Raw genomic sequence first — 11,220 nt, forward strand, 5'->3', positions numbered from 1 at the left:
AATAGATATGTCATTGCATGTGCTGGAAATTGATTAATTTATATTTGAACAAGCTGCGTCTTTTAGTTTGTATTTGACAGCCATTTTTGGAAAAAAAAGTGAATTTCGTCATTATTTTTTGCAGAAAAAAACATCACTTAAATAAAGATTAAGCTTGATAAATAGAAAGGGAACTCTGCACCATCAATTTCAATGGTTGAAAAGTGGTTTACTGAATTTCGCTTTAGCCGCACAAGCACGGAAGTTGCCGAACGTTCTGGACGCCCAGTTGTGGTCTCTACACACGAAACAATTGAACACAATCATGATATGGTGATGACCGATGTGAGACTAAAGGTGCGAGAGATGCCATTTGAATGGCATCTTGGGTATGAGAAAGTTTTCGGCACGATCGCTGCCGCATTTGCTCACAATCTGGTGAACAATCCATTATATGATAATATTTAGGAATCAAGTCCAAAACATAAAATAACAATATCCGATCGGTTTTAAATTTTTTATAACAGAAAGCGCGGTTTGGAATTTATTCGTTCTTTTGGAAACTCTACACAGACAGTTGGGGAACTGTCTTATGTGTTGGGTTATCAAGCGATCATGCTAAATTTTTTAATATGTTCCAACTTGTCTGATTTATAACTGTTTTTTTTTCAATTTACTCACAACTTTAGCACTGTATTGAGACATTTCAATTCATGATGCATGGTCAACTGACCGTGAAAATTTTAAATTACTTAAAACAATTCCAATGAAAAATTGTATCTACTTAAAAAAACAGTAGCAGAATTAAAAAAAGAAAAGTTTCATCAAGTCCAAAGAAAATTGTAACAAATAATTATATGTCTGTAGTTATGTTTTTTTTCTTTTTTTTGAAAAAAAGGGTGGACAAAAAAAGAAATGTGGTCGGTAAATTTGTGGGTTGGTAGGACAGTACTTACTAAATATACAGATAGATATAATGTTGCATATACAAAACAATAGTATAAATTAGATATAGTTTGAAATAAATGAAATTAGTTGACATTTGTTTAAAGAGCTCGTAACACACAAACAACATAAGCCAAACAATTGGCTGGCGGTCAAGGATAACTTACGCGGTATTTTTTGAAAAACGATAATATATAAATCAATAAACAAAAATGTTGAAACAAAGTGCTTTAATTACCATAATTTTTCACGTCCTTTTACGTTATTGCAATTCTTCATTACCCGAGGATATTGGCAGTGTGTCAGACGAGTGCTTAACAAATTCCTTGGAAACTTCCATGTACTGTCGTGGCTCACGAGCAGTAAATAATATTATCAATAATCTAAGTAAAACCGATAAACCAATTGTCATTGTACGTGGTTTGGAAATTGTACCATCAACAACAAATAGCCATAATAATACCGCGAATAATAATAATAATATAAATAAAATTCATAATAATAATATTAATGGTGTAGCGGGTGTGGGAGAAGGCGATACAGATGACACCTTCCTTGGACGCTTCTCCTACTATTTGCGTACACATGAGTTGAATATTAAATTTTCCGATTTGATGTCGTCTGATGAAAGTGAACGTTATTTAGCACGTGATCCAGAGCAGAGTGGAATGCAAATGAATCCATTGAATGGTAAGTGACTGATTGTGACGCTGATGCAGATGATAGACAAACCGACAGACTAATTGTGGCACGAGTCTTATTTGATTCACGTATGTAAATCACATGTACATTACACTTTTGACTACAAATATCATGTTTGGTTCATTGTAATTTCCCATGATTTTTTAACGTGAAGATATGTATTGGGTCATTGAAATGATTTTTATTTATTAACATAAGCTTTTTTTTAATGTAATTTTGTATGGACATGACAATTTTGACATTGTAAATTTTATGGTTTTTAATGTGTGTTGCAGAGTCTAAATATAAATTAGAAACTTTGTGAAATTATTTTTTATAAATACAGGGTTTATATTTTCTCTTTACCAATTATTTTAGTAGTTCAAGATCACAATTGAGATTTTTACAATAAGTTAAACATAACTTATTATTTGGTAGGGCGTTTTCGTAATAATTTAACTAGAGTCATATACACCATTTTTAATTGAAATACAGAAAGAACTGCTTAGCTGATACTGTGAAAATTTCAAATGATATTGTAAATATATACTTTAAATTGTTATGAATTTTAAGTAGAACCTATTCATAATATTATAGTCCAGATAATCCTAAATATACTGTGAAAGTCTAACTAAAATTAGAAAACTTAATAAAAATATATCATAAAGTCTAGTATTTATAATAACAGCATAAACATGGAATTTAACCCTAAATGGCACTTGGGGTTACAATGACACTGTACTTTTAAAATCACGAAAAATACAGTCAATACTAAATCATTCAAGTTATTTTTTAAATTTAATAAATAAAAAGTATTTAAAAAAAAATCATAAAAATTGTGAAAATTTTTGAAAATTGTTAAACTTTCTACTTTCTAATAAGCTTGCTTCCTTTAAAAATAAAATTTTGTTCAGCACTATTGAAATTGACAAGGTTTTTTAAGATTTTAAAAGTTTGGGGACATTTTAACCTCAACTGCCATTAAGGGTTACTATCAATTTTTGTGATGTTATTATAAATAAAAGACCTTATGTTATATTTTCCTTATGTTATATTTATATTTCATAAAAAATTGGCCCAAAAATATATAACATTTCGCTATCTTTCCATTAAAAATTCCAAATATTGAAAAATCTGACATTTGAACTTCACGATTTAAGGTTTAACATTTTCCAATTTTAGTAAAACTTTCAGAGTATATTTATAATTATCTGGACTATAATATTCTGAAAAAGTTCTACTTAAAATTCATAACATTAAGGAAATTGGCTCATTCGCCAAAATATGGCCAAATAATTTGTTATTCTCAAAAATTGCAAAATTTAAATCGCAGGTACGTAAAAACTATAGGAGATATTCTCATAATTTGTTCATATTTGTATTCCCTATTATATTCTCAATAAATCCCAATGTGATGATCAAAAAATTCTGAAATTTGTTTAACAAAATTTTAAATAGTTTTGAAACCGTCGTTAAAAAAATAAAATTTTACATTTCTTGTTCTAGGACTGAAAAGTAATTTTTTAATGGCAAATTTTTTACAAAATCCAACTTTTGTTTATTAAGTGCCACTCTAATATAAATTTGTGATAAAGTGAATCAAATTGGTTATACATAAGGAAAGTCTTGAAAACAAGAATGAAACCAGGAATGATTTTGTACCCTTACAGCGGTGTCGGTATAGCGATTGAAATCAACTTTTGGAATCACCAAATTAACCTAATCTACATGAATGGTATATCAATATATCAGGTATGGGCGAGTAGGTCGACAAGAACAAAATACATCTATAGACTCTAGATTAATTGGCGGAGGTAAAATAACAAGTCTCTAAGGTAGGGTAGAAGGGAGACCATCCATCACATTTTTGATTTGCTCTTTTTTAAAACTTAAATTGGTTCTTGTTTCAAATAGTCCGATATGCAGACTTTAGTTTTATTTATTTAAATTTTTTTTTTTAATTTGTTCAACACATTACTTTATATTGTACTGTGACATATCAACATGAATTGAATATCTTGTAACTGGTCTTGGCGTTTATTGAGGATGTGTTGGATGCGGCTAACTTAGAACAATACCGGGCGAAACCACCACACAAGGCACACAATGAGCCCCAGGAGAAGTTCTGTACATTAATATAATTTTTTTTCATACTTCCAATTTATTTTTCAAAACAATTATTGTCCCTTTTTGGTAACTATTATTGATGTTCTAACAGCAAATTAAAAAATTGTTGTCCCTAAATTATTAAGAATTAATTGGTCTTTTAAACTGCATTGTTAGTTTTTTCAGTTTCATAAAAATTTTAAAAGTTATAAGCCGTTATTTAAAAAAGTTATTCAAAAATAACGCAAAATTGTAATGTAGGGAACCTTAATGAGCCTATTCATTGCAAAAACTAATAGTTTTTGCACACAAAAATAAAGTTTGGACATTTTTATTTTAAAATCTTTTCTCAAAAGTAAATAAAATCGTACAAAGGATGTATTTTTAAATAAATTTCTTTCTCTGTTTTTTTTTTCTATTTATATCTTAATCTTAACAAACAACAATGATGACATAAAATTGAAATATAAATCGGAAAATACAGAAGCACGCAAAAAAGATAAAGGCAACGGCATGATAATGGCACTCGGCTTGATGATGTCCAAAATGATGGCTGTGATGGGTCTGGGTGGCATTGGTGCATTGGCTATGAAAGCGTTGGGTGTTGCAATGACTGCATTAATGATGGCTGCCATGGTTGGAGTAAAATCCTTGGGACAACAGGGTCAAGAATCATCGCACAGTGTGCAGTATGTAACCGCGGATGGTCATCACCACAGGAGGAGGCGACGTCGTAGCATCAACAACAAAAATATTATTACTGGATCAGTGTCATCTTTGTCTAAAGAGAATGATGTTAAAGTGGAACTACCATCACTGGTCTATAGAGGATGGCAGAAATGATGTGTTTGAGTATTATTTAAGTATTATTTATTTAGTTTATACATTCCGAGGGTTTATAAAGTGTATATTTATTTATTGAAAAAGAAACAACGAATAGTTGTAATAAACAAAATAAAAGCCAGCTTATACTGGTGATTTTTAAATTGAATTTGCGAAAGTGATGATAAGTTAAGATACTGAAATGAAATGGTACTGAATCTCAACAGACAGAGAATATTTCCATTTAAATATTTGGTAAATATCAATTTAAAAAAGGAATGTATAGTGTGGGGCTTCAAAAATCCTACCGACATAATATATATTGTGCTATTTAGGGCGTTTAAAATTCCTCAACACTCTTTAACACAACTTAACATTATACGAAACAATTTTATTAAAATTTCAAATATGTATGTAACAAACTGACTTCTTTTATAAGCAAAATAAATAAACTACATAATTTGAATTCTTCAGTTCACCAGGTGTAAAACAACTGGTTAAAATTCATGAAAATATTATGGAAACAATTTATATTATATACCAAATTTTTTTTAGCTGTTACATGTTTAATTTCACTTCTATTGTCTAAGAAACACACAACACAAATTCCCATTTCAATAAGATTTTTTTTTTCATCACCATCGAAAGAAATATGCAAATTTTATACAAAATTTGTATGAGAGTATTTATTCAAAACACCTACTTTATGACGAAATGAAACCCAAAAAAAGAAAAAAGACCATGGGCTGCTGGCAGCCACAACCGTAGCACTTGTCTTTTCCATCTTTCAACAGTTGAAACAAACTTCTACAAGATCTTGTAAATTTATTAATTTTTTCGGTTATGGTTTTATATATTTTGGAAAAAAAAATACAACAAATTCAAAAGAAAACAGTGAAAGTGCATAATATTTAATCGGCTTTTAAAAAATTTAATTCAATATGATTTTCTGTTTATTTTATTTTCTTCATGCTTTATTTTCAAACACGATAAATAGAAATGAAAAGTGAATGAGAATTACAAGATGAATGTAAGGAGGAAGCAAACAAAAGTTGATGAAGAAAACAGTAATGGATAATAAGTGTTTAAAATTCTGAATATATTAAAAAATAGAGACGAAGTGAAAATGCCAGCAAATAGTTTTGTTTACTTATAACATTGCAATAGATTTAAATATTTAATGCCAAAAAGTAATGAAATTAATTGTATGTATGTATATTAAAATATTTCCAGAATAGTACATGAATTATGAATTTTTCAATTTGTCATTAAAAATCCAGTATTTAATTTGGTTGTTGTTTCCGAAAGAGATTTGGATCAATTCGATAAAGAAATTTAACCACGTTCCTTCGCTTGGGGATGAAAATTATTGTATTTGCGAACAATGTAGCCTTGGTGACTTTAGAATGTAATTCGATTCGAAAGAAAACATTTTCGAATTTCCATGCATAAAGTATACAAATTCGAATGATTGTCTTTTCGTGTCAAATTACACAATATCCCATTATATTATACGGAATCGTCGCTGAGATTAAGTGTTTGAAGCCGGTTAGGATTAAACTTGTACTATTCTCATGGAACTCTACGATCGTTAGATTCAGAAGAGTAAATATCGTTTAGACTGCAAAATCATGGAGCCTCAACACACATAATGGGATAGATAAACCCACTGAGACCATACACTGATGCTTATAATTGTCCAAAAACTCTCAGTTCAAGAAATCGAATTGGCAATTGTATTAAAACCATACACATAAGTATTTTCTAACCGATTTTAAGAAATTTTAAAGAGGATATTCTTAAAAATTCAAAGTTTAGCAAAATTACAATACTGACAAGAAATAAAATATGTATATTCGGGCAAGCCCGACCATATGATACCCTACACCGAGCATATGATTTTAAACATTTTTCGTTTGATATGATACTTATTTGTATTGAATATTATTTGAATACCAATATTTTTAAGATATTTATGATCACTGGCAATTTTCGGAATTGGTTTTTATATAGGAGCTATGACTTATTATGGACCGATCGGTACTAAATTTGGTAGTTCGGCTTATATAAAACTTATTTGTGTTGAATTTGGTTTGGATATGTTTATAATTAAGATATTTATGAGAGCTTAACTATTTTCAGATAGGACAGGTTTATGGACTAGGAGAAATAATGGACTGATTCTAACCAAATTCAATAGGCTTAGTCCAATGTAAAAGTTTTTGCCAAATTTTGTGGAATTATCTTTAAAATTGCGAACTGTATTTTGATTTTGATTACAGACGGACGGACATCGCTTAATCGACTCAGAGAGTGATATTGGTATACTTTAAGTTTGATGTTAGGACAATATTTTTGCACGTTACAAACATCAACACTAATCCAATATACCCTCCCCAATATGTAAGGTATAAATATATTATATTTAGATTCATTACGAGAGTAATCACACACACATATCATACTCTCCCCATTTAAATACGATGTTGTAGGGAATATCCACTAACAGAACAAGAATTACGATCAGCAGCCAAAATGAATAACTTTCACCGATTTAAGCAATATTTAGAAGGAGCAGACAATCATGCACGCTTAAATAAATATAAATTAGGATGGCGTCTTTCGTAAAAGAAAAAAAACAGGTGTCGATGTACGCAACTAAAGTGATTTTCCCTATTTGAAGGATTTTCACAATATATTCGTATTAACAATGAACAATGACATATCATTGAAAGGTGTATTGAATGGGCTCAAAGATAAACTAAAATTTTGTAAACTTAAAATAAACATTCTTTTGGAACTTCTCAAAATTTTTCGTTACCATCCTAATATAAAGACATATAAACTTAAAACATTATTATAAACAATCTGTACATTTTTGGGTAACTGTATCGCAGTTGAAAATGACAACCAGAAAAAGAGTATTGAAGACAAGAAATTTAAACAAGAAGATTGATATTGAATGAAGGTACGAACGAAGATAAAGTTGTAGCAACCAACAACCAGTTTGTTTAATATTTGAACCAGTAAAAGTTTCTTAAACAAAAAAAGTAAAAAATATTATGAAAGTATTGCAACATCAACCTGTATGGAATGTGGATAAATTTCATTCATAAATGAATTTTATAATAAGAGAAACATGTTTGGTAAACGAGTGTATGTACGACATAAACAGATGAATTAAATTGGGGTCCTTTAGTTAAAAAACTTTGAAATTATGAAATTTTTAATATCAAAGTTTGATTATTTTAGAAAATTTCATACATTTCATACACTTCAATTTCCAGAAATTTTTAAAAATTTATATTCTTTTTAATGGTGTCTTCTTTCACTTTAATATTTACTCAATAATATGCATTAAAGCAACACCTTTTGACGCAGTACAGACAAACAGAAAGACAGACATACATCAGTCATGTAGTTTCGCGTTCATCATCACCCAAAATTATTCGTCAATACCAACATGTGTGTAATCGTAAACGTAGTCGAAATAAAATATGAAAATAAAAATTAAGGTATGACCATATAAAGAATTCTAGGTATTTGGGTTAAATAAAAATTAACATCTTAATAAGGTTTCATTAACTGAAATTTCGTTTAACAAAAATCGATGCAAATAAAAACCAAAATTGGTTGTATAAGGTGTGATCATAATTTAATCATATTGTGGTTGTTGTTGCTGTTTTGTTTATGGAAAGTGAAATTTCTTTAGAGTAGAAATTTAAAAACCAATACGCTATTCAATCATACTCATATGATAATATTTGGAGTAAAAATTATTATCATAATAATGGAAAATGACAATAGAAAATAATGAATTTTTTAATGATTAATTCTGTAAAGTTAATCTAACGCTTTCTTTCGTTGAATATTAATTAATGGCCGATTGAATTTAATACAATTAAAGAATTAAATAAATAAAAAAGTGACAATATTTATCTAGTTATGGTTGATTTTATGTCTATGTGTATTTATGGGTATTTATTTATGGTCATCGATATAAAATCAGATATTGAAAGGAGTGAATTTTGTTTTCAGTTTTGAACGAAATAGTCCTGAGATTTTTGAAAAGAGAATATATCACTTAACTTGAAAAAAAGATCAGTTAACTATGGACCTGTGATATAATATCCAAAGCAGTTCGGTATAGTTCCTTGAACATTCACAGATTATCTAATATTCCCCCTCCTACACGTAGAGAAAAAATATAATTGGGCATGGTTACTGTAACCATTTATATAGTGTTACAAGTTTTTTAACTATATTATAGTCACAGTAACCATTTACATGATTGTGGTAACCATAATATGGTTAACTTAAGATTCACATGATTGTATCAACCATATATATGGTTACAGTAAACATATATATGTTTGTGGCAACCATTCATATGATGAATAATTTTATCATAATATGTTGTTCTCAGATTATGATAAGCCTTAAGCCGAGAGCACCATAATATGATAAGTCGTCACAAACATATATATGTTTACTGTAACCATATATATGGTTGAGACAATCATGTGAATCTTAAGTTAACCATATTATGGTTACCACAATCATGTAAATGGTTACTGTGACTATAATATAGTTAAAAAACTTGTAACAATATTGAAATGGTTACAGTAACCATGCCCAACTATATTTTTTCTCTGCGTGTAGGCCATCGTTATGTTAAAGCAATTGCTTCCTTTCATTAGTCTCTCTAAGAACCAGTCACACCGAAAGATCTGTTTCAGATTTGTTCATTATAGAGATGCTAATGAACTTGAGAAATAGGATCAATAGATAGTTTTCTTCAATGCACAGAACAAACATTTATTTGCAATGAACTAACATCACGATTAGTTTCAATGAGCATATCATTACATAATATCATGTTTGAGTAGGCCCAACATAGCAAAAATATGCTTACACCTATTCCCGGAATAATGTGTGAGCTGTCATAAATATGCTGATTATGCGGTAATCCTGACAAAATTTTACACAAAATATTTCTAAGTTCTCCGAAATTATGTTGTAAAGTATGGCAATAATCGGGCAACATTTGTCCCTAGTCCCCATACAAGGTCCAACTCAGTAAATTACTTGAACATTCGTAATTGTTTTATAATAATTAATATCGTGGCTAATATCGTGAATGTAAAACGAGAGTTTACATTCATGAGTGCAAGAGTATGCCAATCGGGCATAATCAAAACTTTTTGGAAATAAATCTGGCATTATATAAGGTGCATCTCATAATTGATTTTTGCAAATGATTAAAGTTAACCATAAAACAACTTGTATCATAAAGCTAAGATATCAAGCAATAATTATTTGCAGATATTATAGTTATTATGTCAACAGAAGTATTCGAAAATGGCGACAGAACACTCTACTTTCGACTTTAAATATTTTGGGTGTTAAAATTATACCATATTCAGGGCGTATTTTTCATATTTATAATTATTTTTTTCAAAATTGTTATACCTTGTTGGAAAGGGTATCTTGTCCAGATTTTTTGGCTTACCTACGCAACTTTGACTAGGATTTTAACTATTGGCGCCGTTTGCCGCTAAAAGATATAACAAAATTAGCTGCCTTTTGGTACCTATAAACAAATGACATGCAAAAATGTTGAGCAACTCAGAAATTTAAGAAAAAAAATTATCAACTTTTTTTGATTTTAGTTGCTTTTCATAGCTTATTTTGCTATGATAGTTTATACTATATTATAACTATATATAAAGTAAATTTATTTTTTAATTTTTTTAACCGGATGAAAATTGTAAAAGTTATTCAACTTTTCAACACCATTTTTATATATAAAAAATGTCCTATTTTTTTAATATATCACCCCTACGCCCTTCGAAATTTGAGTTTTTTTTTACAAAATTTCAAATTTGGGCCACATGTTCAAAAAACCAAAAGCTGAGATCAGAAAATGGAAAGTTGCTTTGGAAACATTGGTATATTCCGTATTTATCCCTAAAGTATTTTCCCAGCCCCGAAGGATATATGGACCCTATGAGCAAAATTGTAAAAAATACCATTTTTGGGATTTTCGATCCTATTTTTAGGAATTGCGGGATGTTTTTTTACACCTTTTTATTTAGAATGACAAATTTAAAGAACGTTGAGACATTGAGTTTTGTTAATAAATAAAGATTTTATTATATATTTATTGAGTTTCTAAAACTAAAATGTGTATGAAAATTTTAATAGGATTGCAAATATTAGGAACAATATGATCCACATTTATGCCGAACTATTTTTTTTGTATACGCAAGTTAATTTTTGGTCTTACAAAAAATTCAAGACAATATCTCAATTAGATTCAAAAATATGCCAATTTAAAAAACTCCGTTCTTCAAAAATATTGCACTTTTTCATAATAAAAATTTAATATTTTATTCAACAACAGTCAACGGTCAACGGTTCTGATGGGAAAAGAATGGCACGTGTTGAAAAATTTTACATATCGAAGGTACACTATTTTGAGCTCCCCTTAGCGCCGCCTCTAGAGAATTCGTAGGGCCCATTTTAATAACTTAAACTCGAATACTCCTTGTCTATCCCTATCAGACCAGCCGTTTATAAATGCCAGATTTATTTCTCTATTTGCCATGAATCAATACCTTTTAATGTCTGTCATAATACATAACATGAATAATCATTCAAAACATCATTAATAAGTCATTCACA

General features: G+C 29.2%; 1 protein-coding gene across 1 annotated transcript; it reads left to right on the plus strand.

The window, feature by feature from the left end:
* Positions 1-1,136: 1,136 nt before the first annotated feature.
* Positions 1,137-4,554, plus strand: Osi5 (Osiris 5). Its single transcript, XM_065501950.1, has 2 exons — positions 1,137-1,614; positions 4,196-4,554. Exons 1-2 carry the CDS (start codon positions 1,137-1,139, stop codon positions 4,552-4,554), a joined length of 837 nt encoding a protein of 278 aa, XP_065358022.1.
* The last annotated feature ends 6,666 nt before the right edge of the window (positions 4,555-11,220 follow it).

This window comes from Calliphora vicina, chromosome 1, assembly GCF_958450345.1.
Source record: "Calliphora vicina chromosome 1, idCalVici1.1, whole genome shotgun sequence".
Taxonomy (NCBI): domain Eukaryota; kingdom Metazoa; phylum Arthropoda; class Insecta; order Diptera; family Calliphoridae; genus Calliphora; species Calliphora vicina.

Bases quoted from the DNA above. Each gene is read 5' to 3' on its own strand.
- Osi5 (XM_065501950.1), top strand. From the start codon at position 1,137: ATGTTGAAACAAAGTGCTTTAATTACCATAATTTTTCACGTCCTTTTA. The intron at 1,615-4,195 runs GTAAGTGACTGA...CGGAAAATACAG, and splicing joins GCAAATGAATCCATTGAATG to AAGCACGCAAAAAAGATAAA.